At 45.4% G+C, this 25,518-nt stretch overlaps 1 protein-coding gene across 1 annotated transcript in view; it reads right to left on the reverse strand.

Moving 5' to 3' along the window:
* ADAM12 (ADAM metallopeptidase domain 12) overlaps positions 1–25,518 on the reverse strand; it is a 679,455-nt gene that overhangs the window by 12,193 nt on the left and 641,744 nt on the right. The window contains exons 21-22 of the mRNA XM_077258380.1: positions 23,416–23,592; positions 12,890–13,014 (exon numbers count right to left, since the gene is read on the reverse strand). Of these exons, the coding sequence (XP_077114495.1) occupies positions 12,890–13,014; positions 23,416–23,592 (302 nt within the window). The remainder of the gene's footprint in view (positions 1–12,889; positions 13,015–23,415; positions 23,593–25,518) is intronic.

Consider the following 25,518-nt stretch of genomic DNA (forward strand, 5'->3'; position numbering starts at 1 on the left):
AGGATCTTTGAATCCTCTTTTTGTGCTTTTGCTGTTTAGAGTTAGAAATGAAAAGCTGGCAAATGAATTACCGGCTTTTCACATATATCGCGCTGAATTAAATATAAATACAGAATATATATATATGTGTCTCAATGACATAGATATATACACTCACCGGCCACTTTATTAGGTACACCATGCTAGTAACGGGTTGGACCCCTTTTGCCTTCAGAACTGCCTCAATTCTTCGTGGCATAGATTCAACAAGGTGCTGGAAGCATTCCTCAGAGATTTTGGTCCATATTGACATGATGGCATCACACAGTTGCCGCAGATTTGTCGGCTGCACATCCCTGATGCGAATCTCCCGTTCCACCACATCACAAAGATTTCATGTTGTTTACGCCAAATTCTGACCCTACCATCCGAATGTCGCAGCAGAAATCGAGACTCATCAGACCAAGCAACGTTTTTCCAATCTTCTACTGTCCAATTTCGATGAGCTTGTACAAATTGTAGCCTCAGTTTCCTGTTCTTAGCTGAAAGGAGTGGTACCCGGTGTGGTCTTCTGCTGCTGTAGCCCATCTGCCTCAAAGTTCGACGCACTGTGCGTTCAGAGATGCTCTTAGGCCTACCTTGGTTGTAACGGGTGGCAATTTGAGTCACTGTTGCCTTTCTATCAGCTCGAACCAGTCTGCCCATTCTCCTCTGACCTCTGGCATCAACAAGGCATTTCCGCCCACAGAACTGCCGCTCACTGGATTTTTTTTCTTTTTCGGACCATTCTCTGTAAACCCTAGAGATGGTTGTGCGTGAAAATCCCAGTAGATCAGCAGTTTCTGAAATACTCAGACCAGCCCTTCTGGCACCAACAACCATGCCACGTTCAAAGGCACTCAAATCACCTTTCTTCCCCATACTGATGCTCGGTTTGAACTGCAGGAGATTGTCTTGACCATGTCTACATGCCTAAATGCACTGAGTTGCCGCCATGTGATTGGCTGATTAGAAATTAAGTGTTAACAAGAAGTTGGACAGATGTACCTAATAAAATGGCCAGTGAGTGTATATATACTGTATATATGTTTTTCCGAACATTTGAGCACATAAATCCATTAGATGTCGGTTTTGCGAGAAAATATCGCAGTACGGATGCCATACGGATTACATACGGAGGATGCCATGCGCAAAATACGCTGACACACCCTGCCTACGGATGACATACGGATCACTATTTTGGGGACTTTTCTGCGTATTACGGCCGTAAAAAACGGACCGTATTTTTATACGCTGAGTGTGAGGCCGGCCTAAGAGTCTGAGACTATAAGAGGAGGTCACTGACTGATTCACTGGTAACTTATTCTGCAGTCTCCTATGTATAGTGATACATAGAAGCTGTGAAAACTACCCAGTTCAATATTTCTATTGAAACCCTATTGCAAAAATATATTTTTTTTTGCCAAAAACATGCATTTAAATAATAATAATGAAAATATCTACAAAGATGTTAATGTCCTTTAAGAGGTTGTGTTTGTGAGAAGTTACCCTTTTAAATTGTGAGAATATGCTTCTCAGTAAGTCTGGAGCAAAAATCTATAGATATTATCTTGGATTGTGATGCTGATTAAAATCCCCCCCTCCATCCCCTTACATTGCTGCATGTTTGTGGCGCGCACAACCCACAGCCATTCTGCATTGTGTAAATACGGCCCAATATACTATCCAGAATACCATTAATTTCTGGTCGGCTGCCCATCCGCGCACGTCTTTGGTATTTACCACTTTGTGAACAGCCTTTTATGTTTTTTTTTTTATCGGAATGATAATGAATTTTTCACTTGTACGGAAAATCTGTCTTTAATTCATTGTAGGTGTTGTACTCGAGCAGTGGGAACGCTGTTAGTATTGCTGAATAAACCGCCTCGGCAGTGCAAAGACCACAAACTAATAAATCTAACAGCCCGGGGATCTTCGCACAGCGATGAATCTGAGCTGGCGCCTTCTGTTTTGCAGTCTTTTAAGTTTGTCTCCTCTCTATCGTAGATCAAGAAGGTAATGCACTTGTGCATTGAGAGGGACACTAATGAATGGACTCCGAGCACAGGCCTTTCCCAGCCGCATAATCTACAACCAGAAGGAAAGCGTGCTCTGGCTTCTCTTCCAATTACAGTTGCAGTTCTTGTCAGGGATGAATACATCTCACAATATAGAATTTTGTGAAAGCTCAATCAATTTGACTACTTGATCCACAATTCGTTTGACCATTTTCTATTAATCTGTTCTGAAAGATGGAGGTTTTCAGGGGTGAACATCCTATAGGGGCAGGCAATACAGGAGCTGTACGGTCATTGGAGAAAGGAAATCCAGCCCTGATTGGCTATTATATCCAGATTCCCCTCCCCAGAGGAACAATATTGTGGGTAAGGGTGGCTGAAGAGTTATGAAAAAGTGTTGAAGAAATAAACACATTGTGGGTGACAAACTCTGGCATCATGGGTGGGTCCAATTTTAATTCTTGTTATGGGCCCCCTCTGTACACCAGTGGGTGTTTTCATGGTATCATGGTGTGTACGATATTTCTAATACCAGTGACTGACAGCAAAATGTGGCACCAAGGAAGGCTCGGTGCCTCATATATAGCGAAGAACAAAAATGTGTTCCTGGAATCATAATATTCTATGTTCTATCAAGACAAGATTCCATCTCCTCCGATTCCTTAAAGGGGTTTTCCGATGACTCTCACTTTTACATTCTTTGGGAGAGAAGAGGCTGTTGTGGCATCTGTCAGAAGGGAGAGAAGAGGCTTTTATGGCATCTCTCGGAAAGGAGAGAAGAGTCTATTGTGGCATCTCTCAGAAAGGAGAGAAGAGACTTTTGCGGCATCAGTCGGAAGGGAGAGAAGAGGCTGTTGTGGCATCTCTTGGAAGGGAGAGAAGAGGCTTTTGTGGCATCTCTTGGAAGGGAGACAAGAAACTATTGTGGAATCTGTCGGAAAGGAGAGAAGAGGCTATTGTGGCATCTGTCGGAAAGGAGAGAAGAGGCTGTTGTGGCATCTCTCGGAAGGGAGAGAAGAAGCTGTTGTGGCATCTCTCGGTAGGGAGAGAAGAGGCTGTTGTGGCATCTCCCGGAAGGGAGAGAAGAAGCTGTTGTGGCATCTCTTGGAAGGGAGAGAAGAAGCTGTTGTGGCATCTCTCAAAAGGGAGAGAAGATGCTGTTGTGGCATCTCTTGGAAGGGAGAGAAGAAGCTGTTGTGGTGTCTCTTGGAAGCGGGAGAAGAAGCTGTTGTGGCATCTGTCGGAAAGGAGAGAAGAGGCTGTTGTGGTATCTGTCGTAAGGGAGAGAAGAGGCTGTTGTGGCTGTTATGACCCCAGTGGACAGGGTCTCAGAGGAACGTGTAAGTCTGCGAGATTCAAAAATCCAGCTCATAGGGCTGTGGTAACTGGGTTGACCAAATAGCTACTCCTAACGCCAACACTAGAAGTAGCCGGGGATCATGCCTACGGATCGCTAGATGACTCGCGCCAGCCGGAGAATCTAACTATCCCTAGGAGAAGAAAACAAAGACCTCTCTTGCCTCCAGAGAAAGGGACCCCAAAGCAAGATACAAGCCCCCCACAAATAATAACGGTGAGGTAAGAGGAAATGACAAACACAGAAATGAACCAGGTTCAGCAAAGAGAGGCCAGCTTACTAATAGCAGAATATAGCAAGATAACTTATCTGGTCAACAAAAACCCTATAAAAATCCACGCTGGAGATTCAAGAACCCCCGAACCGTCTAACGGTCCGGGGGGAGAACACCAGCCCCCTAGAGCTTCCAGCAAAGGTCAGGATACAGATTGGAACAAGCTGGACAAAAATACCAAACAAAACAAAAGCAAAAAGCAAAGAAGAAGACTTAGCTTGAAATACAGGAACCAGGATCATAGGACAAGAGCACAACAGATTAGCTCTGATTTCAACGATGCCAGGCATTGAACTGAAGGTCCAGGGAGCTTATATAGCAACGCCCCTGAACCAACGGCCCAGGTGAGGATATAGGAAAAGACAGAAGCTCCAGAGTCAAATCACTAATGACCACTAGAGGGAGCAAAAAGCAAAATCACAACAGTACCCCCCCCTTAGTGAGGGGTCACCGAACCCTCACCACGACCACCAGGGCGATCAGGACGAGCGGCGTGAAAGGCACGAACTAAATCGGCCGCATGAACATCAGAGGCGACCACCCAGGAATTATCTTCCTGACCATAGCCCTTCCACTTGACCAGGTACTGAAGCCTCCGCCTGGAGAGACGAGAATCCAAGATCTTCTCCACCACGTACTCCAACTCGCCCTCAACCAACACCGGAGCAGGAGGCTCAGCAGAAGGAACCACAGGCACAACGTACCGCCGCAACAAGGACCTATGAAACACGTTGTGGATAGCAAACGACACAGGAAGATCCAGGCGAAAGGATACAGGATTAAGGATTTCCAATATCTTGTAAGGACCAATAAAACGAGGTTTAAATTTGAGAGAGGAAACCTTCATAGGAACAAAGCGGGAAGAAAGCCACACCAAATCCCCAACACGTAGTCGGGGACCCACACCGCGGCGGCGGTTGGCAAAGCGCTGAGCCCTCTCCTGTGACAACTTCAAGTTGTCCACCACAAGATTCCAGATCCGCTGCAACCTATCCACCACAGAATCCACCCCAGGGCAGTCAGAAGGTTCCACATGACCCGAAGAAAAACGAGGGTGGAAACCAGAGTTGCAGAAAAACGGCGAAACCAAGGTGGCGGAACTAGCCCGATTATTAAGGGCAAACTCAGCCAACGGCAAGAAGGTCACCCAATCGTCCTGATCAGCAGAGACAAAACACCTCAAATAAGCCTCCAAAGTCTGATTAGTTCGCTCCAAATTGAGATGAAGGACAGCATCCAATCCAGGTGAAAGTGTTCACAAACGAGTGTCCGTGTGCTGTCGGCCAGCTACTTTTTTTCATTGATTAGTTCGCTCCGTCTGTCCATTAGTCTGAGGATGGAAAGCAGACGAAAACGACAAGTCAATGCCCATCCTACTACAAAAGGATCGCCAGAATCTGGAAACGAACTGGGATCCTCTGTCTGACACAATATTCTCAGGGATGCCGTGCAAACGAACCACGTTCTGGAAAAACACAGGAACCAGATCGGAAGAGGAAGGCAGCTTAGGCAAAGGAACCAAATGGACCATCTTGGAGAAGCGATCACATATCACCCAGATAACAGACATGCCTTGAGACACCGGAAGATCAGAAATGAAATCCATGGAGATATGTGTCCAAGGTCTCTTAGGGACAGGCAAGGGCAAGAGCAACCCGCTGGCACGAGAACAGCAAGGCTTAGCTCGAGCACAAGTCCCACAGGACTGTACAAATGACCGCACATCCCTAGACAAGGAAGGCCACCAAAAGGATCTGGCCACCAGATCTCTGGTGCCAAAAATTCCTGGGTGACCTGCCAACACCGAGGAATGAACCTCGGAAATGACTCTGCTGGTCCACTTATCAGGCACAAACAGTCTGTCAGGTGGACAAGAATCAGGCCTATCAGCCTGAAATCTCTGCAACACACGTCGCAGATCTGGAGAAATAGCTGACAAGATAATACCATCCTTAAGAATACCAACAGGTTCAGCGACTCCAGGAGCATCAGGCACAAAGCTCCTGGAAAGAGCATCGGCCTTCACATTTTTTGAACCTGGTAAATACGAGACAACAAAGTCAAAACGGGAGAAAAACAATGACCAACGGGCCTGTCTAGGATTCAGGCGTTTAGCAGACTCGAGATACATCAGATTTTTGTGATCAGTCAAGACCACCACACGATGCTTAGCACCCTCGAGCCAATGACGCCACTCCTCAAAGGCCCATTTCATGGCCAACAACTCCCGATTGCCCACATCATAATTTCGCTCCGCAGGCGAAAACTTCCTAGAGAAAAAGGCGCAAGGTCTCATAACAGAGCAACCAGGGCCTCTCTGCGACAAAACGGCCCCTGCTCCAATCTCTGAAGCATCCACCTCAACCAGAAAGGGAAGCGAGACATCAGGCTGGCACAAAACAGGCGCCGAAGTAAACCGACGTTTCAACTCCTGGAAAGCCTCCACGGCAGCAGGAGCCCAATTAACCACATCGGAGCCCTTCTTGGTCATATCCGTCAAAGGTTTCACAATGCTAGAAAAGTTAGCGATAAAACGACGGTAGAAGTTAGCGAAACCCAAGAACTTCTGAAGACTCTTAACTGACGAGGGCTGAGTCCAATCAAGAATAGCTCGGACCTTGACTGGGTCCATCTCCACAGCAGAAGGGGAAAAAATGAACCCCAAAAAGGGAACCTTCTGTACACCAAACAGACACTTTGAGCCCTTGACAAACAAAGAATTTTCACGCAAAATTTTAAAGACCATCCTGACCTGCTCCACATGCGAGTCCCAATTATCAGAAAAAAACAGAATATCATCCAGATAAACGATCAAAAATTTATCCAGATAGTTCCGAAAAATGTCATGCATAAAGGACTGAAAAACTGAAGGGGCATTAGAGAGCCCAAAAGGCATCACCAAGTACTCAAAATGACCTTCGGGCGTATTGAATGCGGTTTTCCATTCATCCCCTTGCTTAATGCGCACAAGGTTGTACGCACCACGAAGGTCTATCTTGGTAAACCACTTGGCACCTTTAATCCGGGCAAACAAGTCAGACAACAGCGACAAAGGATACTGAAATTTGACAGTGATCTTATTTAAAAGCCGATAGTCAATACAAGGCCTCAAAGATCCGTCCTTTTTAGCCACAAAAAAGAATCCCGCACCAAGAGGGGAAGAAGACGGACGGATGTGTCCTTTCTCCAGAGACTCCTTGATATATGAACGCATAGCGGTATGTTCAGGTATCGACAGATTAAACAGTCTTCCCTTAGGAAATTTACTGCCTGGAATCAAATCTATTGCACAGTCACATTCCCTATGAGGAGGCAATGCACTGGACCTGGACTCGCTAAAGACATCCTGATAATCAGACAAATACTCCGGAACTTCCGAAGGCGTAGAAGAAGCAATAGACACAGGCAGGGAATCCTCATGAATACCACGACAGCCCCAACTAGACACTGACATAGCCTTCCAGTCAAGGACTGGATTATGGGTCTGTAACCATGGCAGCCCCAAAACAACCAAATCATGCATTTTATGTAGAACGAGAAAACGTATCACCTCGCGGTGTTCAGGAGTCATGCACATGGTAACCTGTGTCCAATACTGCGGTTTATTTTCTGCTAATGGCGTAGCATCAATACCCCTAAGAGGGATAGGATTTTCTAATGGTTCAAGAATAAAACCACAGCGCTTAGCAAATGAGAGATCCATAAGACTCAGGGCAGCACCTGAATCTACAAACGCCATGACAGGATAAGATGACAGTGAGCAAATCAAAGTTACAGACAGAATAAACTTAGGATGCAAATTACCAACGGTGACAGGACTAACAACCTTAGATATACGTTTAGAGCATGCTGAGATAACATGTGTAGAATCACCACAGTAGTAGCACAAGCCATTCCGGCGTCTATGAATTTTCCTCTCATTTCTAGTCAGGATTCTATCACATTGCATCAAATCAGGTGTCCGTTCAGACAACACCATGAGGGAATTTGCGGTTTTTCTATCACATTGCATCACATCAGGTGTCTGTTCAGACAACAACATGAGGGAATTTGCGGTTTTGCGCTCCCGCAACCGCCGGTCAATTTGAATAGCCAGGGACATGGTATCATTCAGACCTGTGGGAATGGGAAAACCCACCATAACATTCTTAATGGCCTCAGAAAGGCCATTTCTAAAATTAGCGGCCAGTGCACACTCGTTCCAATGTGTCAGCACGGACCATTTCCGAAATTTTTGGCAATACACCTCAGCCTCGTCCTGGCCCTGAGACATAGCCAGCAAGGCTTTCTCTGCCTGAATCTCAAGATTGGGTTCCTCATAAAGTAAACCGAGCGCCAGAAAAAACGCATCAATATCAGCCAATGCCGGATCTCCTGGCGCCAACGAAAAAGCCCAATCTTGAGGGTCACCCCGTAAGAATGAAATAACAATTTTTACTTGTTGAGCAGAGTCTCCAGACGAACAAGGTTTCAGGGACAAAAACAATTTACAATTATTCCTGAAATTCCTAAACTTAAATCGGTCTCCTGAAAACAGTTCAGGAATCGGAATCTTGGGTTCAGACCTAGGATTTCTGGTAACATAATCTTGTATACCCTGCACACGAGCGGCAAGCTGGTCCACACTTGTAATCAAGGTCTGGACATTCATGTCTGCAGCAAGCTTAAGCCACTCTGAGGTAAAGGGGAAAAGAAAAAAAAAAATGAGAGAGGGAAAAAAAAAACTCAACATTTTCTTTCTTATAATCCCACTTCTGCAATGCATTAAACATTTAATACTGGCCTGGCATACTGTTATGACCCCAGTGGACAGGGTCTCAGAGGAACGTGTAAGTCTGCGAGATTCAAAAATCCAGCTCATAGGGCTGTGGTAACTGGGTTGACCAAATAGCTACTCCTAACGCCAACACTAGAAGTAGCCGGGGATCATGCCTACGGATCGCTAGATGACTCGCGCCAGCCGGAGAAGCTAACTACCCCTAGGAGAAGAAAACAAAGACCTCTCTTGCCTCCAGAGAAAGGGACCCCAAAGCAAGATACAAGCCCCCCACAAATAATAATGGTGAGGTAAGAGGAAATGACAAACACAGAAATGAACCAGGTTCAGCAAAGAGAGGCCAGCTTACTAATAGCAGAATATAGCAAGATAACTTATCTGGTCAACAAAAACCCTATAAAAATCCACGCTGGAGATTCAAGAACCCCTGAACCGTCTAACGGTCCGGGGGGAGAACACCAGCCCCCTAGAGCTTCCAGCAAAGGTCAGGATACAGATTGGAACAAGCTGGACAAAAATACCAAACAAAACAAAAGCAAAAAGCAAAGAAGAAGACTTAGCTTGAAATACAGGAACCAGGATCATAGGACAAGAGCACAACAGATTAGCTCTGATTTCAACGATGCCAGGCATTGAACTGAAGGTCCAGGGAGCTTATATAGCAACGCCCCTGAACCAACGGCCCAGGTGAGGATATAGGAAAAGACAGAAGCTCCAGAGTCAAATCACTAATGACCACTAGAGGGAGCAAAAAGCAAAATCACAACATGTGGCATCTCCCGGAAGGGAGAGAAGAGGCTGTTGTGGCATCTCCCGGAAGGGAGAGAAGAAGCTGTTGTGGCATCTCTTGGAAGGGAGAGAAGAAGCTGTTGTGGCGGCATCTCCCGGAAGGGAGACAAGAAGCTGTTGTGGCATCTCTTGGAAGGGAGAGAAGAAGCTGTTGTGGCATCTGTCGGAAAGGAGAGAAGAGGCGGTTGTGGCATCTGTCGGAAGGGAGAGAAGAGGCTGTTGTGGCATCTCCCGGAAGGGAGAGAAGAGGCTGTTGTGGCATCTCTCGGAAGGGAGAGAAGAAGCTGTTGTGGCATCTCTCGGAAGGGAGAGGAGAGGCTGTTGTGGCATCTCTTGGAAGGGAGAGAAGAAGCTGTTGTGGCATCTCTTGGAAGGGAGAGAAGCTGTTGTGGCATCTCCCGGAAGGGAGAGAAGAGGCTGTTGTGGCATCTCTTGGAAGGGAGAGAAGAAGCTGTTGTGGCATCTCTTGGAAGGGAGAGATGCTGTTGTGGCATCTCCCGGAAGGGAGAGAAGAGGCTGTTGTGGCATCTCTTGGAAGGGAGAGAAGAAGCTGTTGTGGCATCTGTCAGATGCCACAACAGCCTCTTCTCTCCTTTCTGTCGGAAGGGAGAGAAGAGGCTGTTGTGGCATCTCCCGGAAGGGAGAGAAGTGGCTGTTGTGGCATCTCCCGGAAGGGAGAAAAGAAGCTGTTGTGGCATCTCTTGGGAGGGAGAGAAGAAGCTGTTGTGGCATCTCTCGGAAGGGAGAGAAGAGGCTGTTGTGGCATCTCCCGGAAGGGAGAGAAGAAGCTGTTGTGGCATCTCTTGGAAGGGAGAGAAGAAGCTGTTGTGGCATCTCTTGGAAGGGAGAGAAGAAGCTGTTGTGGCATCTCTTGGAAGGGAGAGAAGAAGATATTGTGGCATCTGTCGGAAGGGAGAGAAGAAGCTGTTGTGGCATCTGTCGGAAAGGAGAGAAGAGGCTGTTGTGGCATCTCCCGGAAGGGAGAGAAGAAGCTGTTGTGGCATCTGTCGGAAAGGAGAGAAGAGGCTGTTGTGGCATCTCCCGGAAGGGAGAAAAGAAGCTGTTGTGGCATCTCTTGGAAGGGAGAGGAGAAGTTGTTGTGGCATCTCTCGGAAGGAAGAGAAGAGGCTGTTGTGGCATCTCCCGGAAGGGAGAGAAGAAGCTGTTGTGGCATCTCTTGGATGGGAGAGAAGCTGTTGTGGCATCTCCCGGAAGGGAGAGAAGAAGCTGTTGTGGCATTTGTCGGAAGGGAGAGAAGAGGCTGTTGTGGAATCTTTCGGAAGCATGACAGGTATTGTGCATCTGTCTTCTTAGAATAGGACGAGCACGCAATACCTGCTGATGGATGCCAGAGAAGAAAAGGAATCCACACTTCTGTGGTTTCATTTTGTTTGGCTTCTGACCTTTTGGCCATGTGAATGAGGCTATACACAGACTAAGAATGCACAATGTCCATCCGGCCGATGGACGCCCTGTCCGCACCACCTTTACCTCCCAAAGTAAATGCATATTATCTCTCTTCCACTAGAAAGAAATCCCACTCATGTGCCTACTTTGGGTGGCTAATGTAACTAATGTCCAAACCAATGAGGGGGTTATACCAGGATCACACCTTATCACCTATCCACAAGACAGGCTGCGACTGTCACCAATAGTGAAAACTGGGGTCTGGGCTTCAGTCCAAGTCTATATGATGGACAGAGCTAACCAGATACAGAGCACGGCTATTTTTTGTCAGTCACATAGACAATAACTGGAGTGGTGGTGCACCAGTACAGTCAAACAGACAACTTGGGACCTTTAGTCTTGTGGTCAATTGCTGTTTCTGGCAATAATTTCTGATGTTGGTGCAAATCCTTTAAAAGGAACCTGTCACCTGAATTTGGCGGGACCAGTTTTGGGTCATATGGGCGGGGTTTTCGGGTGTTTGATTCACCCTTTCCTTACCTGCTGGCCGCAATATTGGCTTGAAGTTCATTCTCTGTCCTCCGGAGTACACGCCTGCGCAAGGCAATATTGCGGCCAGCATGCAGCCAGCGGGTAAGGAAAGGGTGAATCAAACACCCGAAAACCCCGCCCATATGACCCAAAACTGGTCCCGCCAAATTCAGGTGACCGGTTCCCTTTAAAAAGTCTTGAAACATGACTAAGGATATCAATAAAACCAGAGATATCCCCTCCGTAGACAGCTGGATTAACGTTTTTGCTTCTTGTCAGTACAGACAATATGTTTGGCGATGTGATTGTACCCAAATGATGTCACGTTCAGGATAACATGAACTCACTAGCTACATAGAAAGAAAGTGTGATTTAGTGCAAGTGCTGTACTTTTGTATCTAAATATCTATCTACTGTATCTATGTAATATCTGTCTGTTATTTATCAGCTTTCTATTATCTATCTATCATCTATTTCTCTATGTAATATCTATTATCTATCTATGTAATATCTATTTCTATCTATAATCCATGTATTATCTACCTATCTATTATGTATCTATCTATATATTATCCGTCTATATCTATCTATCTATTATCTATCATCTCACATATTTATCTACCACTTATTTTATAGCTATCTAATATCTATTGATATACTGTATATCTTTCTCATATCTAATATCTATTAATGTAGCTATCTAATTTCTTGTAATATCTATTTATGTAATATTTCTCTACCTTTCTATCCATCTTTCTATTTATCTATCTTTCCATCCGTTCCAGGGCTTCCGAAAAGTTGATCACAGCCAAAACATTACCACACCACATGGACTAATAAGGTCCATTTCTTTTTCATTATTTGCTGGAGTGCCGACTGCTTTTTTCTTTTATATTTCTTCTACAAATGGATATTTATTTGGAGGGTCTTGCACCCAAAATTCCTGTTTACAATGCTGTTCCATTTTTCTGCTCTCTTTCCATCCATCTAGCTATCCAACTATACATATTTCCATCCATCTATCTATCCATCTTTGTATCCATCCATCTATCAAATCATCTTTCTATTCATCTTTCTATCCATTCATCTTTTTATCATCTATCTTTCTCTCCATCCAACTACCTATCTATCCATCTATCCATCTATCTATCTTTCTATCCATCATTTTATCTATCTATCCATCCATCCATCTCTTCCTCTGCACCCCTGCAGTACCGGTATGTCCTCTGTCTCTGTGGATATGTGTGGTTTCTCTCGGACTGGCTTTCTGTGTTTTGCTCTCTCTCTCTCCGATTGTTGTGTTTCGTTCCCCCGGTCTCCCTGTGGCGTGACATCAATTCACTACAAATCTCTTATTATTTTCTTGCCCCAGTTACAAAACACGACTGGAAAAGGGAAGTCTGAATGGTGACATTTGGCGTCTGCCCCTTCACCTGTAAACATCCACCTTTCCGGGGTGTACGGCGGATCGGGGGCCGTCACTGATGATATTTCAGACCTTGTTGTAACAGCTGAAGGCAAGTACAAGTCAAAACTGTTTCTGATCCAACTCATTTACAGTCCAGTTCCTCTGCCGCCTGAAGCGCTCAACTTTACAAAAATGTGAGGTGCGGAGAAGAAAACTGTGTTTTTTTTGTTGTTGTTGTTGTTCTGCCAGACTTAACCCGCGCACTGCCGCAGAGGTAGCAGCACCTGATGGCGGTAACTTGGCAGCGTACCTCACAGGAGTGATCTGAGCCACGGCTCCTTGATGTTCCTGCCCGGAGCTGGAGGCACCTTCCACCCGGGTACACTTTGGATCTGCCGGCAGCGGTTTCTGCGGAGGACTGGGTATGTGCGATCCCTGGAAGCAAAATACAAAGTCATTGAAAACGTGTTCAAATAAACATTTCAGTGTCAAATACAAGAAATTGTGACTTCGGCCGAATCTGGAGAACTTTACATGGAAACGTTGTGAAATGTAATGCCCCTTACTGCACTCTGGATGCCCACGAGGTTGGTTAAAAATGAAAAATCCTGACCCCCTCAGTCCAAACAAACACAGTCATGGGCAATCCCTACGTGACAATATGAATATTTCCTTTACAGTTTATACAGAGGGCGAAACGGGCACTTGTTACATGGTGCCAGGAAAGGTGGGCACCAATGTGGCACTCAACATTGGCCGGGGAGCTTCAAGGGGGTTTTCCAATATAGAAAGCGATGGGCCATCATTAGGATATGACTTCTCTTATGATCGGAGGAGGGAGCCAAATGATCTGTAGGATAATTGGACACAAGTGTGGAGCACTGCTGCTCCGTCCCAGTTTTCCCCTGTAGAGCAGCGCTCCTTCCCGTCAGCGCATGATGGCAAATCCTTGCGGAGTGAGTGATTTCAGACCTCCACACCACTGCTAGCAAGAAGTAAAGTTACACCCTTAGGGTGTTCTCAATCTCAGGTTGTTATCTTCAGCAGCGTAACGCTCCCCAGTCTTCGGCTTCCTGCTTGCCAGGGGTCGGTGTGCTCCTGAAGATTGACAGTTTGGGCCTCAGGGATGGCTGAGCCGTTAGTCCAAACTGCTCACACTCTGATGTTCCAAGCGGTGGCAGCCTTGTCTGTGCAGCAACGGAGGAGCACAGGGGCGTTGAAGAGCAGCAAACTATATAGCAAACAGCTTGAAATTGCATACACCTTTCCTGGAACACCGGCCACCTGTGAGGTTGCCGGTATCCTAAGTAATGAGCAGCAAACTAAAGATTTAAAAGTCGGAGAATTATGCTTCTTTCTCCACTTTTGAGCCCCTTCCTCTCTCCTCCCGCCTCCTAAACTTGTCATCCATTCTGAAAACTAATCTCAAATCCATCTTGTTCAATATAAGATGGACTGCCCACTCATTGGACGATGTGATTACAGCTGCCTATTGAAGTCTATGGAGTAGAAGGGAGAGGAGAAGGTAGGAGCTGAATGATAGAGGCAGAGACACACATAGATAGTGCTGCAGATTTCTAGTGTTTTATGTCTACTCAGAGCTGGATTTACATCTACACTGATTAGTACTGTTTTATATATTCTCAATGCTGCTGCTGCTACTGAACATGAGCCACATACCGATGTGAGAGCAAGAATCCTTCATATCTGTGTACTGTGTACAGTATGTAAACAGCTCCTTGTCCTGGCACCACCGCCATTTACTAAGTACCGGCTGTGTCCACACAGCTTCCAAGATAACACCAACTTCCTGTGCCGCCTCCAATACGCACTGGCTGTATGACGTAGAACGCAGCCAGTACTTAGTAGACGGGGTGGCGCCAGCATAAAGAGTGGGTGCCATCTTAGAATTTGAGCTCTGGCACACACCTCCATAGTGCTCTTTAAAAGAAAATTCACAGTCAGTGGATGCAAAAAGACCGGCTCTCTGTATGGGGGAAAGATGAGAGCCGGACGTTCTGTGTCTTGACCTCGCAGGCCACATAAAATGACGTGGTGGGCCGTATTTGGTCTGCGGAAAATAAATTGGCTATGGTGAGGAGGGGTTTAAAAGGTGAATGTATTATTATAACATAAAACATGCTAAAGCAGTTATACATGTATATAAAACTTGTCTGCTTTCTTCCAGAAACGGCGCCTCACCTGTCCACAGGTTATGCCTGGTATTGCAATTTACTGCCATTAAAGTATATGTAGGTTGAGCTGCAATACCGCATAGAACCTGTGGATTGGGGTGGCACTGTTTTTAGAAGAAAGCAGCCATGTTTTTTTTTTTTATAATTTACGTGAGTTTTCTGCCTAGAACCAGAACCTCCATTTTCCTCTACTTCAATTACCAGAGCGCTCACAGTAAGACCATACAGGAGGGTACTATTGTAAATGGTCGCTTATTCACATTTACAGATCTGAGAGTGTTTAAAGCCGGCGAGCTCAGTGGGACGAGCAGTAATTGAGCGCTTCCATTTAATGTACCGCGTGAGCCGCTCACAACAGTTGTTTAATGTGTTCATAACTCCAGGCGAGCAATCCGGAAAACAGGTACCAAAACCACAACTACAAGCAGCAGCGAGGAGAGCGCGGATACTGCTGCCGGCAACCACAGTACTGCCGCCAGGCTGGGCTTATCATTTATGTAAAAGACGTGGGAATTACGCTTCCACGCAGCAATTTTCTCCATCAAAATAACAATTGCTGGTGAATAAGTACAGAGTAGGATGCTCTCTTCTGAATGCTATGCGTTATGTAATGTGCCCCCCTTCTGTGAGAAACAGGGATATTAAAGTCATCAAAAAGTTTCAAGACCGTGGGAAGAAGCGGGCGGCAATTTCCTAACAGCACAACCTAAAGTACACATTCTTCTCCTCTGAACATTTTTTGATTGAATTCATATAAAGATCAGTGGTGCTACAGCAATAGCAGGAAATAAACGTATAATTAGATAGAGGTTAAGTCATATAGCCCAGAGCTGGAATCACAGCTACACTGCTAAGTACTGCATTCAGAAATGACCCAGGAACAGCCATACACAAAAGTGATGGCGGTGTAGCTTCAGCTCCCTCTCTTCATGTCAAGCGCTGCAATGGGCGTCAGGATGAGCGCCACTGATCATCGAGGTGAGAAAAGTTTTTTTTTCTCTCAATTCCCTGCCCTGGGTCCATAAGCAATAACTTTTAAAGTTGGCGAAGAAAGTTCGCAGCAATGTGGGTAAACAAAGAATAACACTATTTGTGGCCATTATATGATTGTATGCCATATTTTCTTTAGCTTTCAGTTTTCTCTCTGCTACTGGGCAGAGAGTAGCTGCTATGATATCTCTCATACACAGGGATTTCAGGAACAGCAGAGGAATAAAGGACATTGCACAGCAATTCTGAGCTGTGTAGCTGTGAATCCAGCTTTGGCATAAGCTAAAAAGCTAAAATACCAGCTAATATCCACATGTTTTTGTTCTTGTTTCACTCTGCTCCTGTCTTCTTCCCCCCTCCTCTCTTTATAAAATGATATGCTGACTGTGCTAGTAGCAGTCTGTCTTGACTTCACCAAGATGGATTTGAGATGGGATTTTTTTCAGAGCGACTAAGAATGTTAAGTGGCAGGAGTAGAAGTGGCTTATAAGTGGAGAAGGAAGCAGATTTCTCCAATAAGATAATGTGTGTTACAAAGTTTTTAATATTTTCCTGTGCTATTCAATGATGCAAAGTTTGTTGAAACAGCAGTAAGTGTCAAGAAGGAACACAGCTACTCCGCTCAAGTTTTAGTGTTTTGGGTAGTTTACCCTAGTAGGAGTCCTCATAATCAAAATTGGTTGTGAGGATCAACTTCTATCCAAAATGTGTAGGTGGACTATATGTTATTGCATGCTGAATACATAACTGCTACCCTCAACTAAAGGGACTTTCTAATTTAGCAGTGCATTTTTGATAGACCCATGTTCAGAGTTCCTATTACTCAGCCATAGTTGAGGGGGATTGTCTTCTCTCTGGAGGACCTATCTTGCCCTGCATTACACAGGCAGGTCATTGATATAGATAGGAGCTGTGTAATGCTTAGTTTTCCCTGTGGTGGCGCTGCAGGTAAATTGAAGACTTATTGTCTGTTTTCCAAAGATTAAAGCTGATCGGTTGGATTTCTGGCTGATTGATGCTTTGTGATCAAAGTATTATCAAGGAGTCTGTCTAACAAATAAGGATTTTCCAGAAGTGCAGAGCCCTTTTAAAGGGGCATTCTGGTTGCACAAATTATTAGCTACCTACAGAACAGGTGATAACGGCTGGGTGGGTTGTGAGATCCAATCGGTCAGATAGGTGATAACACAATTAGATTCAGAATAACCTGTGGTAGATCGGCTCGCTCAGCTGTACACAGAGGTAGACACGGGAACACTGTCTTTTTAAGATCTTTACTGGTTTATTATATACGCGGCATAAACCATGGTTAGCCTCTCCAGACACACTGAACACGGAATGCCTCACGAGACGAATTATTTAAACCCCAAACCACACCCTGGGGTGGAGATAAGGTGGACAACCTCCCACCCTGGGGTGGAGATAAGGTGGACAACTCCCAGAAATCACTGGCACTTACAGGATGGGCATGATAGACGGGAGTTGTAGTTTCACAACAGCTGGCATGGCTGAAGGTTGCTGATCCCTGCCCTAGACTTGGAATAAAGTGGCTGGAGACATGGGATCTCCATTCTGTCAGTCCCAGTGGTTGGACCTCAACCCATCTAGCAGTTATTACCTGTCATTTTAGAACACAAAAACCTCTTAAATATTCACGTTGAGCTTGATGAATGAGTATATTAATCCCTATGGAGGGTTAGCAGCTGTCGAAACCTGCCTCGTTGATTTGCACTTGCTGACGTCCATGACTGCTGGCCGTTAAGGCTGCATGTCCGGTCTGACAGCTACAGAATCCTCCTAATTCACCGCCTGGCCCGTTACATCAGGCACCCTCTTTTGATCAGTTAAAGTGTTTGTGTTTTGTTTTTTTTTGGTTGAGAAAAGCGGTAATTGAAATGAACGATTGTGCAATTTCCGAGCTCTGATTTCCATTTTTCGCCTTTTCTAGCGACGCGTTCCTCTCCACGTTGGCCGCTCCAGCTATTGTCATAAAGCGTGTAATCAGCGGCTTCCTGCACGATAAGACTGTACAAACAGATTCTGCTTATCTGTAATTGTTTGGAGACAGAATATTAGATGCATAAAACGGATGTATTACATACCGGGGACGTCTCTAAACATGACAAGAAGGAAAATAAAACGTCAGGCTGTTTGTAAAAGCGCAGCTCCACCGATGGGAACCGTGCCACTTGGCATCCAAGCCATGCACTGCCCGGGGAGAAGAACGCGCATTGTGAGTACTTAGCAATAAATGGACTCCTACTGAGCAGTACCAGGAGCCAACCTGCCTGGGTAAGTTATACTGTATAACATGCAGCGCCCGGCATACCTTATGTGACATCCCAATCGTTAGAAATGCAAATGTAAGTGCAATGTCTGCTCCAAATGCAAAATATTCTGATGGCTTCATTTAGAGGAAACCCCTAATGCTGCTTCAATGGAAAACTCAGAGTAAAAATTGCTCTGCAGAGTTCTACTGCCATACTGTGCACTCATTTTACACGCGGCTCAGTACATGGCCCGCACTCATTTTGCAAACCAAGGTCTCAAGAAAGCCTCAAAGAAATTGGGCCCAGTCCCCTATGGAGACAGGGACGGTTTTAGACAAAGTGGGGTCCTGGACAAAAGGCTAAAGTGGGGCCCCAAATGCTCACATATTGCACCATCACACAGAAACATTTCGGTTGTATTTACATGTGCTGAGTTCAGGCCGTTAAAGGCGTGCGGTCAACAATATTGAAGTCGTTCGGCACTTGTTTCCCGGCCTCTTTGTAGTGTCTGAGGAAGAATGATGGGGACAGAACAATCACTAGTAGATCAATCTGTCCCCATACAGTACCATGTTATCAGCAGCACTTATGCTGTTCACACCGGGCGATGTGCTGCTGAGAACAATGATTTTTGTTCCGGTATAAACAATCCAATCACTCGATGAATAGGCAGCATTTTGCTTGTTTAGTATAATGCAGCCCATAGTCCTCCACATAGTATAATGCACACCATAGTCCTCCATATAGTATAGTGCACACCCCATAGTCCTCCACATAGTATAATGCACCCCATAGTCCTCATATAATATAGTGCACACCCCATAGTCCTCCACATAGTATAATGCACCCCATAGTCCTCCATATAGTATAGTGCATACCCCATAGTCTTCCATATAGTATAATGGGCCCTCCTGTGAAAGTGTCCAATGCTCGGCCGTGGTTCCAGGAACAATGTGGCATTGCACCATCTCAGCTTAGTCTGATGCTCGAAGATCTTAGAGTATGTACACACAATGTCTTTTTCAGGCAGATTCAGGCAGATTCCGCCAACGAAACCACCTGAAAACCGCTCAAAACAATAAACACAAACATTTCTATGTAAAATGGACTCGCTGGGCAGATTTTCAGGATTTTGAACATCTTTTACTCTCTTCGGTTTTTTTAAAAAATGCCAAGAGGTCAACAGAAGTGACAGATCCATTCTGCAGGCATTTTTTCTGCTCAGTAGACACTCTGTTCTTTATAATGCAAGTCAATGGGAAAGATTAAAACATGACCGGACGTCTTTTGGAGCATTTTGCCTTCGTTTTTGCTTTAAAACCAGCTAGTGATTTCATCATTATTAAATTAAGTGAAAAAAAAACACAGTAAGCAGTGAGAAAAGCCATGGGAAAGAAAATACAATTTGCCAAAACTGTCAGAAAAATACCCAGGAAACGACCAGAGGCGTCATGAAAAAAAACGCCAGAGTTTCCTGAAGAGTCTCCGGCGCGAAAAACTTGGTTTGAATGTAAAAGACGTGTGCACATAGTTTTATTGGGACCATCACCAGTTATATCCCAGCGCTGCGGCCTCCCACATACTGATCGCAGATCTGCGCTACGTGCTCCTGGAAATGAACGCCTCCATACAATGTGTATATACAAGTCCCACACAGGTTTCATTGTACCCCCGGGACAAGGAGTCTTAGACATTTACAATTCCATGTTCTCTTCGATTGCAGAGTTGTAGTAAAGGAAAACTATTACTGATATTCCATTTCCAATTACCAGGAATGGACGACAAAGAAGATTTAAAGGGAACCTGTCACTTAGATTTCCACCTCTATGCTAGCTGCATATTGGTAAATTGCATAAAAAATCCTGTACCTCAAAAAACAAGTGGCTCTCAATGTTTTGGCCCTCCTTCAGGTACAAATGCACCCAAAATAATTACCTTGCCCCCATAAATCAGCGTTGTTTTAAAAAAATAAATAAGATTTTTATAGTGGCAAAAATTAGTAATGAGTATTGAGACTTCATGGGGTTAAATTCCTATGACTGGACCTGTCACTGGATTTTTTAATTTATGCTCATTACCTCCTCCAATTGGTGCCAATCCTCTGATTCTAGAACAGTTTTTCTTTTTCTTCTGTACCCCTCCATTCCAAAGTTATGGCACCTGGTTATAATGGTGCAAATTTTCCCTTCAGCCATCTGGTCGTATACTACAGAACTTCACTGTGAGTGTGGACATGTTTTCATTGGCTAGCATCAGAAAAAAGTAAACGCCCACGAAGAACCAATGTGGTACACGCCCAGTTGATTGAAGCGAAAGTTTGCATCATTATTACCAGGATGCATAAATTTGGAACAGAGGAACACAAAGAAAAGGAAAACTGTACCAGAATCAGTGGAGCAGCGGCAATTCGAAGAGGTGCTCAGTTTAAATATTGAAAAAAAAAAAAAACTATGGAAGGACTTCTTTAAGCGACAAAGGTGCAACACTTCCAGGAATCTATACCATAGGGCTGAGGTTAAGTCTGTGCTCAGGATATGCCGTAAAGATGTGAGAGAGACCAGGCCCAATCTTGAGGTGCGGGATCTAGAGGCAAGATCTACATCTTAGAGAATGGTGTCCATGTATATGTCTAATTCCGGCCATTTACAGGAGTCCTACTCCCGCCTTTGCCACATAGAGGTGATACTGCTCTATATGTTTGTGCTTTGGGAATCTGTTGGTAGTTTTCTAGAAGTTTGTATTTGCATTGCTGTACAGCCTTTGTCTGCATTAGTCTTTTTTGTTTTGGGCATCACTGATAAACTGTGATCACAGTATTGTACAGTGAGATCCTTAGGAACACCTGTTATATCTGGGGGAACCCAGCACTAAAGGGATACCATAAAGATCTGATGTGCCAGTTATGAGAAATCTAAAGTAGAAGCCATATGCAAGAAGGAAGGAAGAGCAGTGTGAGCGTGTGAGTGTACATGGACTGCATCTTCCAAGTGCACTGACACACCCACAGTGTGCAGCGCCCCAGAGTCCTGGTCGTTGCAGTACTGTGGCCCCGCCACTATGGGGAGCCATGGTACGTCTGATGGCACTGAAGGAGTTCATCTGACCAGGTATCACAGACACCAATACATTTCACAGCCGGGCCACCAGGGGGAGCTAAGGGTGCTATTCACTAGGCCACTCCCCACCATTGTGGGTAAACTGGGGGTCAGGCAGGAAGTTAGAGGAGAAAGCTGACTGGATTAGACCAGACAACACCTTGTGGCAGAGGGTGTTGTAGGGGAAGAGACAGTAGGGTCTCTGTCAGGGGTGGGATCCTGACAGAGGCTTGGCAACAGGAAAGAAAGTAACGGGACCGTGCCTGCACCGAGAAGCGGCGGTGCACTAAGGAAGGACTAGAAGCGAGATATATTGTGCTGAGTGAGAAACGAGATCGAAGCAATAGGAGAATACCAGTAGGAGTCGTGCTGCAAGATCAAGGCAACATCCTACTGAGGCGCACAACCGGTGGCCGGAACGCCGAGAGAGTATTATAACGTTGAGCTTCAAGCAATACTCTAAACAGCGGCAGGACAGTCAGTCTAAGGCGGGCTGTCTCACTCAAATCACCTATGCAGTCTTGGGGGGCAACTTGTGGAGAGGGGCGACTCTAGGGTCCCGGAAGAGCTCCGAGCCTACCCGTCAAACGGGTGCCGTTCCAACCAGATCAACAGGGAGGAACGGAGGATTAGCAGAACATCATCTAATCGAGTTGTGAGGGAACTTAAGAAACAGACACAACAGTTGTGGGGTACTTTCCGTAAGCACAGCAGGGAAGGACTACAACACATAGCGCTAAGAAGGAAGGCAATGATTTCCACCTGCAAAGTGAACTCTGGAAGTGCCATTGGACCGGCCGGACTTGCGCAGCCTGGTGATCTGTATTCCGGACTGAGGACCCAGAGATCTTCAGTAAAGAGGTAAAGAGACTGCAACCTGGTGTCCTCGTTATTTACCGCGACTTGCACCCCACAACTGCACCATTATCACTACTCATTGCACCGGACGTCCCCCACTGACAGACAGGGCCACGGACCGGGCCTAGCCACCGTGACAACCCCAGAGCAGAGACTCAGAGGCCCGGCTCCGGGTGGCCCTCGGCCCTGCAGCGGTGTGGGGGCGCTCCAAGTGCACGTCCAACCTAATTTACATATGGTCTCTACACTAGACTCCTCATGACTGGTGCATTGGATCTCCACAATAATGGTATCATTTTCATTTGGGGACAAGCACCTTCACAGCTGTACCACGACTTCCATATGTAATTTAATTTCCTTGCGTGGTTTAACTATAACTCCCAAGCAGCAAGCCCACTGTCCTGGGGCCATATTAGATAAAGAACTTTCCTTTCTGATTGAATCAGCCAGGATCATATTTCTGCCAGCCGCTACACCGATGCCTCCGCCCTTTGCCAGTTATTGCACTGGTTACCCATCCGCTGCAGAATACAATACAAACTTATCTGTCTCACCCACAGAGATCTCCACAGTTTTCCTCCCTCATCTCTGGGTATCATACTAACTATGCCCTCCTTTCTGCAACTGTTCTAAGACTAACATCCTCCATAATCTGAACCTCTCACTTCTGTCTCCAAGACTTCTCTCGCGCTGCATCAGTTCTCTGGAATGCACCACCCCGATTATTACCTTGCCCCTCCACAAAAACACATCTCTTTAGGCAGGCCGATCACCTCACTTCACTAATCTAACTCTTCCAAAGTTCCGTGTTCCCTCTTTCTAAATTTTCCTCACAATTTGGTCCCTTCTATTCATCTGTTTCCACATCCTCCATGCACCTAGTAGCCTTTGGTAACTGTACTTAGACAGATACTGGCTGGTGACCGGATCATGCAGCTTTATATCATAAGCCCTATTTTTTATAATGATGGCTGGACCATACATGACAAGCACTCCATTATTCCTCATGAAAATGTATAAATTGTTAACTAGATGTAAATTGGGCATGACCTGGCACAATCTGACACTATTACCAATGGGTGGACAGTGTTCACTCCTGTGTCATGTCCTATAGAAAAGAAGAATACTGTAGTAACATCCAGTAATCAAGTTAGTAAGGCATTTCCAGAAGGAATAACTGAGGAGCAGAGTTCTCAAAAACTGGATTCCGATAAAGCATGTTCATGACATGTGGCGTCTTCGCCAATTACGAGAACACGGTGGTCTTCTCTTCTGTTTGTAGAACCCACTGGTCAAACATCTATAGATCTCCATCGGCACGTGTGATAGGAGGAATTCACACTTTCGTTGTGGGTCTTTTGGGGATAATACTAATTGTTAAAATGTGGTGAAACCAATCATATAGGAGTTCAGTGCAGAAGTGCAAACCTTTATGCCTCGGAAAGATGGTTTTGCTGGAAGTGGTCTTGCAGGCACGTTCTTCTGGACGGGCAGAGGTGGACGTTGCGGATGATGCTGGATATGTGCCTCGGGGGTTTCAAGTATTCCTACAGGATAACTAATGTCCACTGGTTGATAACAATGCGATCTGTGTAGTTTCCCGTCCTGAAAGTGACGCAGATAATGAATGTCAGTTTTGTGTAACCAAATGCATAATGATAAGACAGGAACATCATTAGAATTAAACGGATTTTCCAGGACTTTGATATTGATGGACTAGGAATGGTCATTAACATCAGATTGATGGGGGTCCACTTCACAGCACCCCACACCGATCAGCTCAGTCAAGGTGTGGGTCTTCTTGAAATGCGATATTGATAACGTATAAAATCCATGAAGGTCAGACTCTTTGCAATCCCACAAATGATTTGATTGAACATTTATTGATATACTAAGTCAGCTTAGACCATGAGATGGTAGTCCTGAAAAACCCATTTAAAAAGGAAAATAAATGACCTATTGTTTAAATCAGGTTTTTATGACAAATGTATTTTTAATTATTTTATATTTAATAATATATATATTAATATTTTTCATACTGGCTAGTGGGCCTAATATTCAATTCTTCCTTCCTTCTTGTGAAAGTGTAATATTAGGCCTAGTAGCCTTAAATATGGACATTAGCAGCAATTGACTGCTTATTTGGAAGCATTATTTGAGCAGGCTCAGATCACGCTGTAGGTTCATATTGTGGTTTTGGTCACAATTTAGCCAAAAGACAATGTGTGAACGTTATCAAGTATTGAGTAAGTCTGCACACACTGGTAAACATCTGGTGCAAAATCCACATGAGCCGCGATACTGGATTTTGCTATGAATTTCAGCACTTGAGTAAAATCTGCAGCAGAATTTGACGCTGCGGATTTGACAATCTGTACTGCACGTCAATTTCTGTGTTGGGAAAAATCCAGAGCGTGTGGATTAGAATTATAATAGAAATCTCACCCTTATACTCTTTTTCCTTTTGCACGTTGAGACTTTTTGCTGAGTTTTTAGAGCCAAAACTGAGCAGAAAATCCCCATTTTTGAGAAGTTTTGAGTTTCTGAGGAGGACGTGGAGAGTTTCCACTTAGTGTCTGCTCCAAAAAAGCAGTGTCAACATACCCTTAGGCTGGATTCACACATCTTTGTGTCGCGGTCTAAGTATTGTTTTGTGATTGATAGGCAGTTCGCAGGTCTCCTGACCCTAACTTGACAGGTCTCCTGACCCTAACTTGGCAGGTCTCCTGACCCTAACGTGGCAGGTCTCCCGACCCAAACTTGGCAGGTCTTTTGACCCTAACTTGGCAGGTCTCTTGACCCTAACTTGGCAGGTCTCCTGACCCTAACTTGGCAGGTCTCCTGACCCTAACTTGGCAGGTCTCTTGACCCTAACTTGGCAGGTCTCTTGACCCTAACTTGGCAGGTCTCTTGACCCTAACTTGGCAGGTCTCCTGACCCTAACTTGGCAGGTCTCCTGACCCTAACTTGGCAGGTTTCCTGACCCTAACTTGGCAGGTTTCCTGACCCTAACTTGGCAAGTCTACTGACCCTAACTTGGCAGGTCTCCTGATCCTAACTTGGCAGGTCTCCTGATCCTAACTTGACAGGTCTCCTGATCCTAACTTGGCAGGTCTCCTGACCCTAACTTGGCAGGTCTCCTGACCCTAACTTGGCAGGTTTCCTGACCCTAACTTGGCAGGTTTCCTGACCCTAACTTGGCAGGTCTACTGACCCTAACTTGGCAGGTCTCCTGATCCTAACTTGGCAGGTCTCCTGATCCTAACTTGGCAGGTCTCCTGATCCTAACTTGGCAGATCTCCTGACCCTAACTTGGCAGGTCTCCTGACCCTAACTTGGCAGGTTTCCTGACCCTTACTTGGCAAGTCTACTGACCCTAACTTGGCAGGTCTCCTGATCCTAACTTGGCAGGTCTCCTGATCCTAACTTGGCAGATCTCCTGATCCTAACTTGGCAGGTCTCCTGACCCTAACTTGGCAGGTCTCCTGACCCTAATTTGGCAGGTCTCCTGACCCTAACTTGGCAGCCCCT

Source organism: Ranitomeya variabilis, chromosome 4, assembly GCF_051348905.1.
Source record: "Ranitomeya variabilis isolate aRanVar5 chromosome 4, aRanVar5.hap1, whole genome shotgun sequence".
Classification (NCBI taxonomy): Eukaryota; Metazoa; Chordata; class Amphibia; order Anura; family Dendrobatidae; genus Ranitomeya; species Ranitomeya variabilis.